At 37.3% G+C, this 19,353-nt stretch overlaps 2 protein-coding genes, 1 long non-coding RNA gene and 1 other non-coding gene across 5 annotated transcripts in view; 2 read left to right on the top strand and 2 right to left on the bottom strand.

Annotated features, from left to right (window-relative positions):
• The window catches only part of LOC100177169 (cGMP-specific 3',5'-cyclic phosphodiesterase), a 13,405-nt gene extending 1,491 nt beyond the window's left edge, over positions 1 to 11,914 (bottom strand). Inside the window, exons 1-17 of one of the 2 annotated variants that reach the window (XM_018815720.2) lie at positions 11,295 to 11,914; positions 9,179 to 9,323; positions 8,687 to 8,854; positions 8,095 to 8,253; positions 7,910 to 7,999; positions 7,229 to 7,488; positions 6,681 to 6,744; positions 6,564 to 6,611; positions 6,212 to 6,349; positions 5,776 to 5,919; positions 5,312 to 5,458; positions 4,978 to 5,106; positions 4,388 to 4,497; positions 3,711 to 3,899; positions 3,020 to 3,170; positions 2,517 to 2,675; positions 88 to 169 (exon numbers count right to left, since the gene is read on the bottom strand). In XM_018815720.2, coding sequence (XP_018671265.1) covers positions 88 to 169; positions 2,517 to 2,675; positions 3,020 to 3,170; positions 3,711 to 3,899; positions 4,388 to 4,497; positions 4,978 to 5,106; positions 5,312 to 5,458; positions 5,776 to 5,919; positions 6,212 to 6,349; positions 6,564 to 6,611; positions 6,681 to 6,744; positions 7,229 to 7,488; positions 7,910 to 7,999; positions 8,095 to 8,253; positions 8,687 to 8,854; positions 9,179 to 9,323; positions 11,295 to 11,314 — 2,203 coding nt within the window. In that variant the 5' untranslated portion in view covers positions 11,315 to 11,914. Of the gene's footprint in view, positions 1 to 87; positions 170 to 2,516; positions 2,676 to 3,019; positions 3,171 to 3,710; positions 3,900 to 4,387; positions 4,498 to 4,977; positions 5,107 to 5,311; positions 5,459 to 5,775; positions 5,920 to 6,211; positions 6,350 to 6,563; positions 6,612 to 6,680; positions 6,745 to 7,228; positions 7,489 to 7,909; positions 8,000 to 8,094; positions 8,254 to 8,686; positions 8,855 to 9,178; positions 9,324 to 9,386; positions 9,964 to 11,294 lie in introns of those variants that run through there. The other variant, XM_026838602.1, reaches the window with a different exon arrangement.
• Positions 11,915 to 14,449: 2,535 nt separating this feature from the next.
• Positions 14,450 to 15,492, top strand: LOC113475089. The gene is made up of 2 exons (XR_003396827.1): positions 14,450 to 14,743; positions 14,780 to 15,492. It is a non-coding gene; the product is annotated as an uncharacterized LOC113475089 (long non-coding RNA).
• On the bottom strand, positions 14,997 to 19,120 carry LOC100187399 (lysosomal amino acid transporter 1 homolog). Its single transcript, XM_002127978.4, has 8 exons — positions 18,884 to 19,120; positions 18,708 to 18,801; positions 18,230 to 18,356; positions 17,948 to 18,141; positions 16,965 to 17,051; positions 16,256 to 16,336; positions 15,967 to 16,071; positions 14,997 to 15,768 (listed from the first exon to the last, which is right to left on the bottom strand). Exons 1-8 carry the CDS (start codon positions 19,099 to 19,101, stop codon positions 15,646 to 15,648), a joined length of 1,029 nt encoding a protein of 342 aa, XP_002128014.1. The 5' UTR covers positions 19,102 to 19,120; the 3' UTR covers positions 14,997 to 15,645.
• mir4198 (microRNA 4198) lies at positions 18,370 to 18,434 on the top strand. The gene has a single exon (NR_034595.1). It is a non-coding gene; the product is annotated as a microRNA 4198 (primary transcript).
• Positions 19,121 to 19,353: the final 233 nt, after the last annotated feature.

The raw sequence follows: 19,353 nt of genomic DNA, 5'->3' as shown, positions 1-19,353 counted from the left end.
GGTGTCCCATCTTCCCCCACCCCACTATACATTTTTTTCCATAGACGTATTTTTATAATTTAATAAAAATTAAAATAATCAACTCACTGGCCAGGTCTTTCCAACTCTGTCGATTTGCTCGCATTCCGTCTCTAAGTGGTGCGTAGCCGGGGCAGAAGTCGGCCATCATCTAAAAACACAAAGCATCAGGTTTTAGTACCAAGTCAAGTTATGGTATTCGACACAGACGGATTTGCAGCCGTGTAAATGTTGACTTATGCCCAGATTAATCAGCCATGTGGGATGCCCGGCCCTACAGTAAACAAGGAATAAGACTGATTTACGAGGCTTTGTCCAGCGGCGTTGCGTAACGAAATTAATGTGTTTTTGGGAACCCTTTGTGAGCAATACTAGTTTACATAGTTTTATACTTTATACATGAAAACGTTAGAAACGAATAGAACTCTACCTTTCAATACGAGTCCATGCGCTTATAGTAAACCTCAAATAAAGATGTCTTAACTCGTATGCGTTAATTATAACAACAGCACGTATAGACTACGTCTTAAATTAATTGCTTGGTTAAAATACTACAAATACCAAACTGATTTTCTGTCTAAAAGATATCTAAGTTTTACATAGAAGGGTGGGGTAAGATAGGATACAGTTAGCTTTATTTACAATCAGACGAGAGGGAAAAAGAATGAAAACATGTCCTACCTTGCCCCACCCTAATATAGTTAAAATTTATTCCGAAAAAAATTTTATTCCTTTTTGAAACTGCAGGCTCACAGGCTCACGTTCCTGTAACTTTTCTGTATTGCAATCTAATACTGTAATCCTGTTGGTGCGACATTCAGAATACTTTGCTTATTTTTTATACGCCATTCTCCTCAGAGAGTCACTTTTTATGCGTTAAACCTGTTAGTCGAGCGAGAACAGGAGGACGGCCTCCGTGCAAACAGGCAATAAACCTTCCTTCTTTATTGATCGCAGTTGGTTCTCTTTTAACAAGAAAATCAATATGGAGCCGACGTCATATTTGGAAAACATCTGAATGACGGTATGTGCGCGCGTATAAGACCAAACTGCCCTCCTTGAATTATGCATAACATTAAAACCAAGCCTTTACATAGTTCATTCACTGCTGGCGACTTCAGGTTCGATAAAATGACAAAGATCATGAAAGTTTCAGTCATTATGCGAAGTACATAAAACAGCGGATGGTACGGAAGAATCAAACCTCGTGTTTCTCCTTTATCGCGAGTTTCTTTTTGCTTGTATAATATGTAAGCAACGTCGAGCGAACACAACGTTCATTCCCCCAGGGACGTTAGAATTTCCCAAAGGATTTCTAGCTTTTTGATAGTGACACCTTGCCTTTTTTTTGCAAACATGACAGCAAACTTGACTTGGCCAAGTAACCGATTAGATTACTTTTACTTCAGTATGTCGAGTGATTGACAATCACTCAACGCTCGTCTTAGCGTGTGGTAAACATTATATACTGCATGTATAGTAGGGTGGGGGAAGGTGGGACGCCTTTTCGTTCTCTTTTTTCGTCCCATTTGGTGGTTAACATAGAACATTTAAAGAATTATGAATACGTGTCCTTACGTTTAAAACACGATCAGTATATTTGGATATTATGTGTTAAAGATGTCCCGTCTCCCCCGCCCTACTATACATAAACAAAACCGCTTGTAATTTTTTGTATAAATCTTAATACAGTTTCTCCCCCGTTGTGCTTTGACTGTTTGTGTTGATATACGACCAATACAAATTGCAAACTGGTCGATTCAAACGTGTGTCGATAACCCTTGAAACATATTGTAGAAAATGCCGCTTCTATAGGTGTACGAATAAAATTATCGGGTTTTATATTACAGATTTATTCCTCTACAATTACCGATCGACTGTGCTAATCAGGTATAACGTGCATGTGCCTTGTCAGGCAAAACTGTAGGGTATGGCAGACTATTGGAAACATGTCGGTTCTTGGCATAAATACCAGGTAGACATTCTCTGCTTTATGTGGTATTTATGTGTCTGTACCCAGTCTGTCCTATAGGCATGACAAAGATAAAATTGCTTTCGAACAATAAACATATTTCTTTTGCTTCAAAACCATTAAATAACCTTCAATGAATCCATAATAACAATGTTAAGTTCTCGTGTTTGCCGGCGCTGTCGTGCAATCTCGTTCTTAAATTCTATTACCCGAAAACTGATAACCTTTTCCGGAAAAAGTCCAAATTGTCATATTTTGGATTCAAGACCTCTGCTTTCGAGGGCTTTTTTTAATTTTTATGATTTAACATATAGCAGGAAGGGGTAAGATACATGTTTTAGTTCTGTTTTCTCGTCCCATTCGATAGTAACCAAAGAGTATTTTATGAATTATTTAACTATATAGCCCCGTGACTCGTTGTTAATTGATCAAAACATGGCAACCAAGTTTGGGTTTTGTGTGCTAACGGTATATACTATATTACCTCACAGTATTAAACACATTATAGGCAACAAACATTGAATACCTCATACGCCATTGAGCAGACTCCATCGATAAAACCAATCTGCATTTTGGGCAAGTCGTCAATCTTTCTTCGGTCCATCATAGGCATAGGTTCGGTTCCAAACAAAGCGCGTTCTTGGTCACCTTGATCGTAGAACTCACTCGTGACCAACTTAGCCATCTGTAAAAAATTCGGTGATTGCTATTAAGCGTCGTAGTCAAGCTTGGTTGAGTTAAACATATATTGCGGAATACGTAATTCACATCAATGCAATATTGTATAGTCATAGTGGATGTATAACGGGTGTGCAATAGCTCGTATAAGAGCGCCCATACCTTTCTTAAAGATTATATAGACAAATGCATGATATTAACACGTAATGACGTAACACATTCGGTTACAAAGCTTACAAATGTCTCTGCACACAGTTTATACTTCCGTTAATTTGTCAAAGGTATATAACATAACTTTCTTTATTATTGAATACCTTATTTAGTTATTTAGTTTAAACGCCGTTTACAGACCTTTTGTTGGACTTCCCATGGTTTCGTAATAGATGACAGATCGCATGCTGTCATCATCATAGACATTAGAAGCATACGGTTATCGTTGTTTTGAACGAAATCTCGTTCCTCAAATGGCTTCTCCAATAATTTTTTGAATGTGTTTCGCCGCCTGCCGAAAGCAAAATGATTCGAATATATGCGCTAAATTGGATAAGTTAGACGGTGTTAAGCCATTGCATAAAGGAATGTACAAAGCCAAACTAAAACGTCTTTGAAACTGTGTTGGACGGTTTGGCTTGAATAATTAAATACACGCGGTTTCTTCGGGTTGTGGGGTCCTTATTGTACATGGTGATGATCGCTAGAGAACAATAGTGGTTTTATAGCCTGATCAACTTAATCAGCATTCCACCTAAATTTAGTATACTAGCTTTAACGAAATAGCCATTTGCATGATAAAGAAAAGACAAGTGTTCTACAAAAAGGGTTGTTTAGTTATAATACACTACACATAGCGTAAGATAGTAAATGTTCCCTTTTTACGTCCTTTTGGTGGATATTAGGGAATGTTCACATAATTATATAACCGTAGCTCCGCGACTCTGAAATAACGGTTCAAAACACAATCTCGAAAAAGGGATGCATACGCTAACGGTATTCCATCTTAAAACGGTATTATACGTTATACTCTTCGATAGTTAGAACCTACTGGAAATATAGCGCAAGATCCGTTGCCAGAATCGCATGTTTCATCAGTTCGCATGCCGATTCGAATTGCTCTTTGGTAAACGATTCGAAAATGTTGTTTCCGTCTATGCTGCTTATTCTGAGACATGTGTCGTAGTGATGATTCTCCAGGGTGGACGTGTTGTACAAAATGGCAAGAGGTGCTCCAGCCCTGGAATGTATCACGAAAGTTATGAAACAAACAAGTCGGTGTACGCATGCTGACCTTTTAATTATATATATATCTGACCTTTTTAAATGTTGCAGCCTGACGATAAACTGCATATAACCATTCGTTGGTAATACGAAACTATAGTTTGTTCACGTAACGGAAGTAATACAATTTTATCAAGGTTAATACACATAATAACAGGAACTTTCAGAATACATACGAAACGTAACTATAACTACTCTAAGGCTCTGTCCAGTTCAAGAATCAACAGCTTATTACTTGTGCATGATACATGCTGGTATATGTCTTACAACAACTGGCAACCGAAAACCATGAACGATCGCACTGGATACCTGGCCCCAGGTTTGCCTATCCCCACTAACATTTTAATAAGGCTAATACACAAAATAACGGTTACTATGAAAACTGGTGGCGTATCCTTATATATATATAGAATAGAATTGCTTTTGTTAAACATAAACTCCAACCTGATAAGAAATGCGTTGTTAGTTCCCCTGTGATCAATATCGTGACAGAAACATGCGACCACCAACGCGAACTTTTCTCGATCGTTAAAAGCTTTGTCGATACCCGGCGTCTGGACAAAGATAATACCGGAGGTTAATAAGTAAAGGCCACATATACTTAAATATTCTAATGCAAGAAGGGCATCACTTAACATTGTTCATTTCAGTTGGATTTATAATAACGAAGGAGGGTGGGAACAGGTTTGTTCTATATTTTTGAAATCTTGGATTTTGAATTGTAATAAACATTATTTTGTTATTGGCATCTCTTCGAATGTAATTTGTGTGCAATATATATTCTTGGTGGTATGGTAGGGTGGGGGAAGTTGGGACACCTTTTCATTCCACTTTCTCGTCTCATTTGGTACTAAACAAACAACATTCAAGAAATTGAAAAACCCTATCCCCTTGACTCCCACATACCGTTGGTATTTGTTTAAAACAGGTTGAAGATATTTAGACATTATGTGCTAAAGGTTGCCCATCTTACCTTACAGTAGTATATTATATATCTTTAAATACAAAACTCCTGTTGTAACAATGTAACTTACATTTGTATCTTTTCCCATGCGGTCCAACAGTAGAAACATTGTGTGGGCAACATTCAGACCGTGTCTCCAGTTATGATAATAAACCGGTCTGTAACAACGTCTGGTGGTAATCAGCCACCGCAACATAGTCTGAGGATAAAGGTCATTTTTTGTGAGTATCGGCTGTGCAAATACAAGCAACACATTTATTAAACACATTGCCAAATTTCGCGTACAGAAAAGGTATTCTGCCAACCGGCTAGCAAATCCGTAATTACCAGGCAGCGTTGATTAGCCATTTTAATAAGACACACTCTGAGTTTAAGAAGGATTTTAAAGATTGGCAGATGCCCACCTCTTGTCTTATGTGAAATAGGTTGAAGGCGTCGAGATCCAGGAACATACGCATTGCCCCCATCACTGTTTCGTCATCACTCATGAGAAGATCAGAGAAAGTGAATTGGTACAAGTTGTATTTCTCGCCTTCGGGGATTGGCTCGTTCTGGGAAAAAAATGCAGCGTCCATTATAATTCTACACGCAACGACTTTCCAAGCTTGCGGGCCGCATGCAATTTCCTTTCACAGTTGTTAAGTAGATCGGACGGCCAAGCTCTGAATTATTCATGAAGTTATATTGGGAAGAGGGAGCTGGCATTGAATCAAATAAGAGAGAAAGGGGGATGAAACTCCATTTGCGGTTTCCATAAACCGCGAAAAGCAAAAATGATTTTTGTCAGCGCACTTTAAATTCCATACAAAAACTGCATGATATAGGAAAAATCTCGTATCATCCCTTGATACAGCCTAACAAGACTTACAACGACGCGATCCACTTCATCTTGCCATGGTCGGATGTGAAATCTCACAGTGTCCTCCGCAACATCCGTCTTTGCTTTGTTGATCACGATGGAGTTGAATCCGTTTGCGAACAAAAGTCCATTCATTATGTATGGCCGAACAGACTGCAAAATGTTAGGATTTATATAAAGGCAATCATTAACGTTGCTGTTTGCTAGAACAAGGTATAGACCGTTACTGATTGGACAATCTTACTCGATTATCGACACGCACTGATCAATAGTGAGATTTAGAAAAGTGCTTGTGCAATAAACTACATACGTTTTACCGTCAACACCGCCTACCACTTACGTAATAAGGCACAGCGTGCAGCGAGGATTTAGTTTCGCAGGAATGTGTACTGAATCGAGCACGGTTGTCAGAAAGTAACAGGTACGAATTAGTCATTCGCCTTACCTGTATTACCGCTTCGTCATTTTCATCAAACCCCTTTTTCTTCTTGTTGCCAAGATGAAGCACACCCAACAATCGATCGGTGCCGTCGTAAAACGCCACACACAGCGCCGACTTCAAACTGAACTCTTTCTTTGCGTCCTGCAAGCAATGCGATATAAAATATTAAGGTACAACAACCACATCACAGGCACAATAAATATTTTTTTATAGGCCAGCAACATAAAAAGCAATTACTCTTCAATCCCTTTCATCGAGCAGTTTACATTCTTCAAACTTTAAAAACACAACTAATTTTAGAAAACACTGTACAACGAAACGATAGTACAACGAAAGATACAAGGCAAGTTCATACCTCTAGCTTGAACTCGGAGAATGGGGTGATTTTCGCCACGTTTACCATCTGAAAAGTGATTCATCATATTTAGATTTTAAGCTGTACTTTTCAATGATAAAAAAGGGGATTTCTCACTTGTTTAGTTTCGACGGCTTTTTGGATAACCTTGTGACTGAAGACCCAATCATTCTTCTTTAATCTACATAAAGATAAAGCAAATATCATTTAGCAATGTCTTCGTGCAATTTGCTGCGGTAAGAGTGGAATGCATGGATAAAAACCGAAGCACATCAGCAATTCCATTTGTGTAAAATACTTGTGGTTCACTCACTTTTAAACGCTCAGTATACGCACAGCTACACCTGCTGCGAATCATTCATATTACGTAATAGATTGCTGTTTCTTTTTATATATAAGAAAGAAGAAAAACGCCTGTCTATGATAACTCATATAATATCAACAATCCAAAGCGACATCCTACACACACATAAATATATAACCAGCTATGCTGAACTGTGCAAGCAGTCGACTAAATGAGAAGCCATTATGTGCTGCGCGATATGTGCCGCAATCAAACTGCACAGAAATGCTGCACTGATTTCTAGGCGTCTGCACGCATTTCTAATGATTAAGCAGTGCACCAAGACAACTTCTCGCAAAGCTATCAGCTGTAATGTACTTACTTGTTTACTTCAACCGTTTTCACGATCGGTTGATCTTCGTCGTCAAACATTGACGCTTTTGGCTTCTGCAGAAGCAAATCATACGACTTGGCAAACTGCAAGCAGCCTTCAATGTTGCAATTGTCGATAAGTGCAATGGCAAGTGTATATCTCTCGCATTGAATCAGGTCTGATATTTGCATCACAACCTCCTTCATGACGTCATCGTAGGAACGGCTTGGCCAAAGTTTTGAAATCTTACTGGATAAATCTTCTTGCAGCTATATGAGAATTAAAGTTACTTTATGAAAACTCAAGTAGAGATTGTTTGATTATGTTTGACGAAATCACATCAAAGACTATATGCTGACTGTATATACGCAAAGACTTCATTATTTATATAGTATTGTGAGGTACGATGAGATACCGGTTGCAAATAACTCCTGTATTTCCTGGTCGTGTTTTGAACAAATAACGACGCTGTTTTTTAAGTCGCTTGCTGGCTACGGTTATATAATTTTGTAAATTTGATTTGTTTGGTACCAAATGTCCCATCTTACCCTACCGTATTCTGTAATATGAAAGCCTGCAGTATAAAGTAGTTCGTATATGAATACGACGCCTGGCAAAAGGCAATAGTTATATGTTGATGGATAACTATTACCCTACAAACAATATGTTGACCTGCCAAAGAAAACTTACTGTTGCTGCTTGTTGGAGTCTGGTTATCTGTGCAGCCCCTCGGCAGTTCTGAATTGCAAGATTACAAAGAACTAAAAAATGTTCCAAGACCTGTTAAAACAGTATAAAAATGCAGCTATAGACTACTGGATCAATTTAAACCTTGTTATTCAAAGATTCAAAACAGTAGCAAAGTTTTTTTTTACCTGTGCGTCTTCTGTGGTAAAAGGCTCTTTATTCTTTTTGTTCACCACCTCAACCACACCAACGACTTTGTCCTCACGCTTCAGGACCAGGGGTTGACAAAGTAAGTCTCGCGATTCAAATCCAGTTTTCTCGTCAATGGTTTTGTTAAAATTCGGGTGCTGGATGGAAAAATTTCATTACTGGTTTCGGAAGTTACGCCATTTTGTTTTTCTTTCGCTTAACTTAAACATAGTCATAAAGTGATTAAAAACTATATGCTATAGTTAGAAATATCAAATTATATTGTGGGTTGGGTGAGATGAAACACATTTAGTACATAAAAAACATTCAAAAAATTGTATTTTCACGACCCCTATATACTGTTGTTAATTATTAAAAATACGATCAGGATGTTTGGATACCATGTGCCAAAAGCGTCCCGTCTTTCCCCACCCTTCTATACAGATTTTTTGTAATTGCATCTCGCAAAATTCAACTAACAACCAATTTAATATACTGAGCATTTCAACTTAGAACGTAGCAGGAACTATAATGAAGTTATCCGAAGTACTATTCGGCATTCGCAAACCCTCCCCATTTTAAATTTCTAACCTCGTAAACATTTGAAACGATAACTGCTTCTTTTGTTTCGGCGACCAAGCCCGCAATCCCTACTCCAACTGGCACTACAAGTTCGTTTTTCGAATCACAGACCACGTCGTCAAACGTTGACTTTGGGGTAATGTTCCATAATCTTGATGCAAGCTCTTTGCTGTCGCCCTATATGATAAAGCATTAACTTTTGGGCTAACTTATTCGCCAGTAAAGTATATGCGAAACAAATGAAAAGGTATTTAGTTTTTTGCGGAAAAAAATGGCATGAATTCACCATTCGTGTAGTTTGTCGACATATAATATTTAAACTCGAATAAATATGAATTGTGGCATATTAGCAGACTATTGCAACATAAATTTTAAAAAATAAAATAAAAAGTTACATTAATGTTCCATTGAACGGGTCATAGTATAGTAACTACAAGTATAGACGAGCTGTAAGAATAAGGGCATTAGTCTATGTATGTAAAAGTATAGGTAAATGCACACCTTGGCCGAGTCTCGCATCCAGAAGAGGCTGCATTTTTCCGCGTTGACGATGGATACCACGTGACGTAAGGCTTGGAAGCAGAATTTGTCTTGATCGTCTGTGTCGGAAATTTCCCTCGCCAACTCCAGGAGCAGAACCGATTCACTAAAAAGAGTTATGTGTTTCACTGTTTGGCAAACTGTGACTGGTGCTCGAGGTATATGTTACCCATGTTTTCGTCTGAACTTTCCCCTCGTAAATGAGCGACGACTGCTTCGACCACCAACAGTCGCAGTTGTACTGTTATGACCTTTACGGCGCGTGTGATTGTTACCCTCACTTAACACTCGTAAAGGAATCGCCGGGTAACCAGGAATGTTTTTTAGAGACACTATCCTACGCCATGCCGACGGAGACGTATCATTTGCGTTATTCCAGGCAAGTTTTAGACCACTGTCCGTAAAACCATTTTTACTGTAGTTTTCATGTGCTGGTTGCCCTTTCCGATCGAGGTATTCAGCGAGGAAATTCGGATTTTTATCTAAGAAGTTCTCAACATCCAATACCGACATTGTGGAACAGAGAGAGTATTATACCAGCTTGTTTCATTACTAAATCCACCAAGTATTCCGTATGCCCGCCCCAGCGGACTTTCTATGTAATTTCAGTATGAGGTTAGTGGCCTCAATGTCGGGTTAGCTGTATCTTACGTTGGTTCTCGTTAATCTAAACATAATATGAGCGTATCTTATTGACCGATCGCTGGGTTTGTTTGACTACCCGCGCACAACAGTTGCTCCGTTTCGACGTCAGAGGCAATTTGGTACAAGTCAATGTAACCAATATGGACACGCTTATGAGTACTTAACCGCGTTGTCTCTGTATATTTTTTATTATTGCTGACGTCCACCAGTCGTTATTTATTCCTTACGCGGTAACTAAAAATAATGATCCATATTATCTGTAGAGCGGCGTAGATCGATACACAGGAGGCGCAAACGCAAAAGAATTACGTTTAGCGGACAACCGTTGCTATTCTGTCTCCGGTCGCCTGGCAATAATAAGCACATCAATATTATTGTATTTCTTTTCACAGAGTTTCTAATACTGGCGTGTAAAGGGGGGAGTGTAAGATATTGCGCTTTTTGGTTGACCTGTTTTTAAATCTTCCAAATCAATAAGGGGGGTGCATTCTCTCCCCCGACAGTACATAGTTACCAAGTTCTCGAATGTTCAACAAAGAAACGTAGACGAACTATAGCAGATTTACAAGGCGGTGGGTTGAAAAACAACCCTATCATACGTTCTGATGTGGTCTCACACGACAAAGGTAATAAATAATCACCTTTCAGATGAGCTATGCAAACAACTAATCTCCAGGCGACCAACTACACACACGCGATCCGTATCCTTACTAAACTATACACATATATAACGCCGCATTACTAAACACGCAGTTCGGACAATAACTGCACAGCTGAATTGGACTTTTCTATCCAGCAACACTACAGAAATGTACGTAACGATCGTTTAAAGCTCGTTACCGACGGGTTGGCATATGTGACAGCGAACGTTAATTCAGTTTCGCAATATGTCGTCATTTTGCCATCTCTTAATCGGCTTACAGCTGGACTGTACCATTACGATTTCGGGCTTACATTAAACAATTGTGGAAGTCTCTAACAGCACGGTCCGAGAAATAAATGTCATTAAAAAGTTATTTATTTTAACAATGATGATTTGTGACATACCCCCCACGTAGCTTGGGCTATTGTTTGGTGGCTAGTTAGTGTTTAAGGTATTTGGATCAAAAAAGGAACGGTACTGTATACGTTTTATAATTGGCCTCAGGTAAAAGTACTGCAAACCCCGTATGTATTAAGGCAAAGTTGTATCTCAGCTACATTAAGGACATTAATAATTTATCGTTCACACGATACGGCCGCGGAAAGGACTCTGTAATGACAGACAGTGAATGCCAGGTCCTAATGATAATCCTACAGTACAGTAAAATCACCACAAAATATTAAAAACAACTTATGATTCTGGCTTTTAACTTTGGTGCAGTGCCCGGTTAACCGCTCGGTCCATTGACTTAGTCGAATACACAGCATGTCGATATTTTAGTATACGAACCTTTCGTTCTCTCCAGCCATGGTTAATTAAATATGCAAATCTCTGTTGCTTCTTAAAAATTAATGACAGTGCCGTCCACTATCTTGTACATGAAATAAGTTTTGTAGAACGGATCGGATGTTAAAGATGAACCACCCTTGAGAAAGCTGTCAGCGCTTCATGGAACAGGAGCAAGAGGTACCACCTTATTCAACATTAAAAATCTCCATTTAATACAGAAAATTGCCGAGAATCTGCAAAATGACGGTATACATCAGAACAGTGCAAAACGTCTCTATATAACCTTCGACTACAGAATTAGATTTACGCAACAGTCTTATTGATCCAGATATTTGAATTCCGCCTACTCTTTTTGTTTGCTCTGCAATAATAAAATCACTGAAACTTACTGATATTTTAAAACACATATTTCGGAAGTGCGTATAGTGTTTCAGTTTTCCGTCTTATCTAAACACTTTTCACGTTTCTGCTATTCTGCAAGCAGTTTAAGGATAGATGTGCATCCGACAAAACCGCAAGACTAACTCATCATCTGTGTAAATTTTTAACTGCTAATAATATTCTCAAATGCTCCAACCACTCCTAGTGCGTTTTTACAGTTTTACTTTCCCAGTATGACAAGCTATAGTCTCTCAGTATAGCAGCAGTCACGTTCAATGCAGAATAAGACGTATTGAATTTTCGTTCTTTGGGCTTCTCCAAATTCTGCACCGGATTTCGAAGTCTGCTTCGCTGGGCATAAGAAAATTCACTCAATCGTAAAACGTAACTATCGATCAGCGATGCAACTTGTCTCCCGCTCAGTGCTTTCGTTCGCTCGCCCGCTATCTACGCAGCGTCTGCTCTGTAGTAATATAACTACGTCAGAGCGACAGTAAAAGGTAATGGAAGGCTCATGCTTGCTCGTAAGGAGTGACGACTTACCACGCACCTTGTCAACCATGTAGAAATGTTATGACGTAGACACTGGTGGAAATACACGCACGATATCTAACGTTGTTTACTTAGCCTATTCACGGTTCGGACGTTGCGGTTTTAGATACGCCTATGTAGTACTACCACACGATAAGGACAGTCTGTATATACTTCTTGGCCTAACTGCATTAAGGGAAAGGTTATTACTCTGGTAATTGTCTTGCACCAGAGTTCACATGAGTTCTCTCAACATCTGCACTACCTCGCGAAACACTTACGACAAATAAGTCACAGCAACATTAACATGTCCCATTCAATGTATACACTGACACACAACGAGTCATCAACGAATTAGAAGAGAGAAATGAACTACTATTCCCTTGGGAAAGCCATTAGTAAAGGCCCACGGAGGCGAAGCTCTTGGCCGAAAGAGAGTGGCGTTCGTCACCAATCCATAACGCTGTAAGATTCTTTTTCGATTCGATTGAAAGTTCCTCGCATGTACTTTCCTAACAAGAATTAAAGTGAAAGCTTGGAGATTTGTAACTGCATGGTTTCTTGCCGAAATTAAATAAACAGATACACTTAACTTCAACACCTTTCTTTCATAATGTGCAATTTTTTTTTATACTGATGTAGACTTGCTTGCTTTAATGCGCCTTTTTTGTCTCAACCTTACAGCCAAGTTAGCAGCAATGAACATGTAAGCTCTGGGTTAAACACCAAGGTACTATAAACCCATGACGAAAGATGCGTTTCGTAATAGCGATCACGATTCAGTGTAAAATCAATACGATTTTTGTAAGTATGCATTTTTCCAAGGAGCATCTGGCACTTAATATAATTGAAATTTTGTGCAGCGTCCTCTTTGTCTAGAGTTGCAATGCTCTTGTCATATTGTAAAAAAATGCTACAACCATTGTAGCCAAGACATGGCAAAAATGTGCTTTTCATAACTCCAATCCAGCGTTACAATCAATCAAGTTGCCATGAAACCCATCTACGCTCCAGCGCCTATCCAAGCACCGTCAATAAAGCGATCTAAAGCACCTAATGGTGTCGTAAATGTGATTTAATTCTGGCACAATTAGTTATGGTACAATGCCCGACCAGCATTCCGACCAAGTGTGGCATGACGAGGCAACACAGATTGTAGACTTTTGAGAAAGGCAAATTTTACAACGCATAAACATCTTATATACATTTACATCGTAGTATAAATATTGAATGTATATATATACACACAGTAGGCTATCTATGTGGAGTATGATGTGGGGTATGGGAAACTTTTAGCAGCACCCAGAAAGTCGCGGGGGCTATACGGTTATACTGTTTAGTTTTGATCAATAAATGATTTCAGTCAAAGAAAGAGAGGTGTGTAACACGAAATAATTTTGTACGCTTTGAAAATCAAGTAGTTTTTAACATGTTACCTACTTTAAAAGCAAACCTTTTAAAGTTTGGCAATGATATTCTATAGAACTAGGATGTATGAGAAGACGGGACAAAAATTGCAGTTAACCTGCCGAAATTAACCGAATGTGCTAGTTTCTTGGCGGCGGGAACACCCTTTTATTCTATTTTTTTCTATTTGGTAGTAAACAAAGAACAAAAAACGGAGAAGCTGTTTAGATGTTATGTGCTAAAGGTGTCCATCTAACCTCACAGCACTATATGGTATAGTAGAGTGGGGGAAGATGGGACACTTTTTCATTCTATTTTCTCGTTCTATTTGGTAGTAAACAAAGAACATTCAAGGAATTATAAAACCGTATCTCTGCGACTCCTATAGACCGCTGTTAATTGTTTAAAACACGATCAGGATATTTGGATAATACATGCTAAAGTTGTCCCATTTTCCCCCACCCGACTATGTTTTAAAACGATGTTTTTTGTTACTTTTATTTTTAATTTAAGCCATATTGACCCCTGCCTATTTTTCTCATGTTTTATACATTTTATTTTTTCTCACAAAACAAAACTAATTTTATGAGTCAAAATTAAACCGCACGAAATATTTCAGCCTATTTTAAAACTACGATACTGGATTAGTAATTAAACTGGTAAAATTTCCGAATTTGCAATATGACTCAGCGAGCATTCAAAATGAACAGCTTAACAATATGTTTTTGTTCAGCCATTGAAAAAACGTAGTAGCCTATATAGCCTATATATATAAACGGTTACATGCCATAGGTGAATAAATTTTAAATATGATATTTGTTACTTCGCCCACCTTGACGTCGTACACCACAGCACAAGTGTTCAATTACATTTTTTTAATTTCTAAACGAGCTGTTTAATTTTGATAGTTAAAATAAACTGGTAACAATTATTTCAGTTTTTAACAATTCGGGAAGATTATTTGGTGGTTTGGTAAAGGGGTGGTTAGCACGTAAGAAGAGAACACTAGTATACAAGGTATAATAAAGATATTCTATATACGTTATATGGATTGTTAAATGGGTGTGGTAGAAAGAAATGTGCAAATGTTCGAGAAATATCATACAATATATCTCGCTCCGTGTGTGAAGGTGCAGTTTAAGGTATGAACGGCTCCGTGTGTGAAGGTGCAGTTTAAGGTATGAACGATAAGTTGTGATATATACGCAGAGGCATGTCGCGTATAGTGGCACTGAATATGCAACATAACTACAATTGCAAGAACCATTAAAATAAAATATCAAAAGCTTTGGACAGCTAAACAAAGTAACGCGTTATATACCATCAAACACTGGCTACTATACATCCGAATACGATTTAAAGACACAGAAATTAATCAATTAAAATAAAAACACCAAGTAAGGACGCTTGCCAAGCCATATAGGACGCACGAGCGCAAAGAACAATAAGAGTACGCAACAATAAGGCGGAGGTATAGTACAGTGCTGCAGAAGTACATCCGGTAAGCAAGTAAAGGAAATTGTTAAAATGCTTGACCAAAACAGCGCGTGCGAATGCAGGTGTGTAGCACACAAAATGCCATATATACTTTGAAGATTTCAAACTGACCATATATATATAATCAGTAATAAGTTATGTTTGTTGAAAAATGACATTAATTTTTTTGATGAAAAATGTGCATGGTTGTGATTTGATGGCTATAAAATCGGGTAAAAGCGCTGGTAAGACAAATATGTCGGCGCAAAACATCAAAGGTGCTGTGAGACGGCGCACAAAGCAGTGCAAGCGTTTCGGTCGTAAATAAAAACGATGCTGCGAATGCAATAAAATCTACAAAATTCGCGACAATAAAACGATCAAACGAGGATCTTTGTAAAAACTAGAAACCAGAACACCGTTAGGGCGGTAAAATTAGCAGCTGTAGTGCAAAATTCGGTTTGTGAGACGTAACGATAACACGAACCTAGCAATTAACGCACCAACTGGGGAAATGGCTGTTGTTGCATATAATGGACAACGGAAGTCGTGGAACTTAAGCGTCGACAATCAAAGGATTATTATCTTGGTCGTTCGTTTCGTCATCCTCTAATAAACCGAGTGGTCGACGTTTTCTCTTGCAGAACAAATCGTTGTAATATATGATCTGGCTCAGAACCTGAGTAAACAAAAAAGTAAACTAACTAACTAACTAACTAACTAACTAACTAACTAAAAAAATGACAAATATATGTATGGGGTTAATGGGTTAATTCATGAAAAATAGATGTCAATTCTGTCATTAACCCCATAAACCCATGCCCAACCATGGGATCTAACTCACTTTCCACACAAGATAAAAACACAAACAACTTACAATGAAATCAAGCGTGAGAGTTCCAAGTGACCCAATAAGCCAAGGAAGATGAAAAAGAAGAAATTCTGACCAAGTGTGTCCAGGGTCTGGATCCTGAAGTAAAATCTACAAAAATATTAAAACAAAAGAGTTAAGGTAACATACAATATTAGTTGGCATAATATGTATTGTTACGTATAAAAATAAATACATGTAAAATAAACAGATCATGTTTAAATGCCACAGTCAGGAAAAAAGTTTTTTTTTTATTCACTTTATAACATATCCTTTTATTTTAGTATACACATACAGAAGATCCATATAAAGAGTTGCCAGCAACAGCCAGAAAGAACATGAGCCAAGAAACTCCTTCTGTTTGACCTCTCTCAATCTAAACATTAAAAAAATCTTAGGATTTTGTAAAATGATAATAATTTATATATATGTTATTTTTAAGGTAAATGAACATATAATATATCATACTTATATATTGTTTGATGCATGTTCAGAAAACATTCAACCAAAAGTACATGTAAAACAGTCTTAATATATGCCCAAAAAAATCAGTAATTTTTTGCTGATATACAGCAGCAGACAACAGAGGGGCAAACGGTTACCTAATAATTTTTTTTGTATAGTGGGAATAGGGGAGGGGGGGGGGTACGGGGACGGGACACCTTTAGCACATAATATCCTGATTGTGTTTTAAATTGATTGTGAATGCGGTTTTATTTTTTAAAAGTACTTAGTTTACTAAAATTATGTTTTAATTTTCAATTTTTAATTTTTGGTTATTAAATCAAAAAAAAAAACTATTTTAGTAGATTAAAATTGCAGTACAAGTAGTAGCCCTTTCTTGGCTATTCATTTTGTATATATATCAGTCATACTGCAAAAGGTTAGAAACACTGATGTAGTATACCACTATACCCAACGATGAAAACTAACTTAATAACTCATGATTTTAAATAATATTAATCTGCATTAGATGTATGTTGGATTAAAGTCATGAGACTTACATTTTTTAATATCTGAGGAAGCCTTGATCCAAGATAAAAGATGGATGACACGCAACCAATGGTGTAACCCGTGATGGTCTTTACTGACTGTGAGAGAGAATTATGTTATTTAAAAACACAGTGTTGGTATTGGTACATGAAAGGTACTTCAGTCAGTGATACAATAGAAACCTTAGACTGTACATGGTGCATGTACAATGAGATGTTACAAAATAAATAAAATAGGAAAACACTACTGTATTACATAATACACCCTTACATATCTATAACAATTAAAAATTTAGTAGAGTGGGGAAAGATGGGACACCTTTAGCACATGATATCCAAATAGAAATATCCTAATCATGTTTTAAACAATTTACAACAGTCGTTGGGAGTCGGGAGAAAATAGTTTAATAATTCATTAAATGTCTTAATTTACCACTAAATGGGTTGAGAAAATAGAAAGGAAAGGTGTCCCATCTTCCCCACCATACTATATAAACCCGACACAAAATAAGGCAACTTTTTACATTGCGCCTATGTTTGTTGTTAAATAGCTTCTATGTAAGGTTACACACATGTATACAAACAATAATTTATTTTCCAATTATTTTTGATTTATCTACTTTATCACATAAATGTGGACAGTGGTCATTTATTAAACTTAATAAACAATAACATAAAATATAGTGGGTTGTATATTTACTTTACTTTCTAATACTTGTTTTCAGTAGTTTTATACGGTATGATCAACTTTTAGCAACCATTACATAATTTAGCAAACAAAGGGTTATGTTATAATAACGTGCTTTCCTAAGGATAAGTTTGCTTAGCGAGTGTGTCTTTAACAACGGCAGACGTAAGAGTGCTTGTATTGCGTAATTTATACTCGTTCAGAAATGGCAACTCGGTCATTCCATTATTATCTTAAGATCAACAGGCAGGGGTTAAAGTGCAATGCAAGGCAAGCAAAAATAAAACACACGCTTATCATATCTCACCCATGAAATAAACGATGGATCTTTTTTAACTGCAAGCAGAGTTCTTCCTATTCTATGTTGGGTAACAATTGGCTCCTGCACACTATTTGACATATAACTGAAAGGGATAAAAACAGCCAAACACAAACAACAGAGGACACGCTGATTTCTTGTATTGGTTGATGACATCACATCGTTAATAATGCCTCGGCGGTCTGTTGACATTTGTTGTTTTAAGTTATATACATAACATAGCTGCTTCTATTGAACAAAGTACAAAGGCAGGAAGTATTAGACTCTTACTTGCTTCACTCCGTTTGTGTTTTAGATAGTAATAACTGAATTGAAATATCATGACGAGGTCCATTCCCACATAATAAACTGCTGTGTAAAGTTGTATAGGAAACTGATTGGTTAAAACACACCCAATCTGAAATAAACAAAATGATGTTATTTTAATGAAATCTGACATATATTTACCCTTTTGCTTCAGGGAAATAGCATTTGTTGTAACACAGCCTACACAGGGACATATTTTGTCTACCTGGTTGCTTACTAGTCACCATTTACATAACTTTATGTCTGATTCATTGATACTTTCCCCATTTTTCTGTACAGTTTAAACATCCCATTACAAATCACTGGGTTGGTGCAATAAAAGTGTTAAAAGTGTGAAGACACCCACTATGTTAGCAGCTAAGAGCACTGAATTTATTTTGGTCATGATGCAAGCACTAAATCCACTATATTATTTAGACAATATGAAGATCATTAAACTTACCAAGTTGCTACTGTCTCCTAAAAGCCATAACAATAAAAACCAGAAAGACAAAGCTTCATCAACTTTTCCTCTTTTGTAGTTTTCATATAATTGTCTGAAACATAGTATAAGCAATATGTTATACACAAACACGTTTTTCAATTGATATTCACACAAACATGGTCCAATATACTCACGGAAGAGAAGCACAAATCCAACAAAGAATTGAAACAAGTCCAAGGATAAAACCAATTTCTTCTTTTGCATTATAAATACATTCATGAAAAGCAATGTAGACCCAATACACTGCATCAGGCCTGAGACAACTTGCGTTGGTTGAGTTGCTTGTATTTATGGATGCAGATAGCACATACTGCTCTTGTAGGGCAGATTTAATTGGAATTATAGGAAACATTATACGCCTACTAAAACAGGATTCTGCAGAAAATGTTGTACATGGGTTATTTCACGTACTAAACAACTACACTGTCAAAATCTTATACACCAAATACTCGGTTAACAAACCTGACGATTTCGCGCCAATTTGACTGACAATTCAAGAAAAATAACGTAACAAGAATAAATATATAAGCGGAGCTCTCTGTTAATTTAACTTGCCAGTTCTAATCACAAACCTCTGAACTATTACTGGCTAGTTCATAATCGC

The sequence above is a fragment of the Ciona intestinalis genome, unplaced genomic scaffold, assembly GCF_000224145.3.
Source record: "Ciona intestinalis unplaced genomic scaffold, KH HT000098.2, whole genome shotgun sequence".
NCBI classification, from domain to species: domain Eukaryota; kingdom Metazoa; phylum Chordata; class Ascidiacea; order Phlebobranchia; family Cionidae; genus Ciona; species Ciona intestinalis.
Note: the sequence above shows the minus strand (reverse complement) of the source record. Positions and strands in the feature narration are given on the sequence as shown.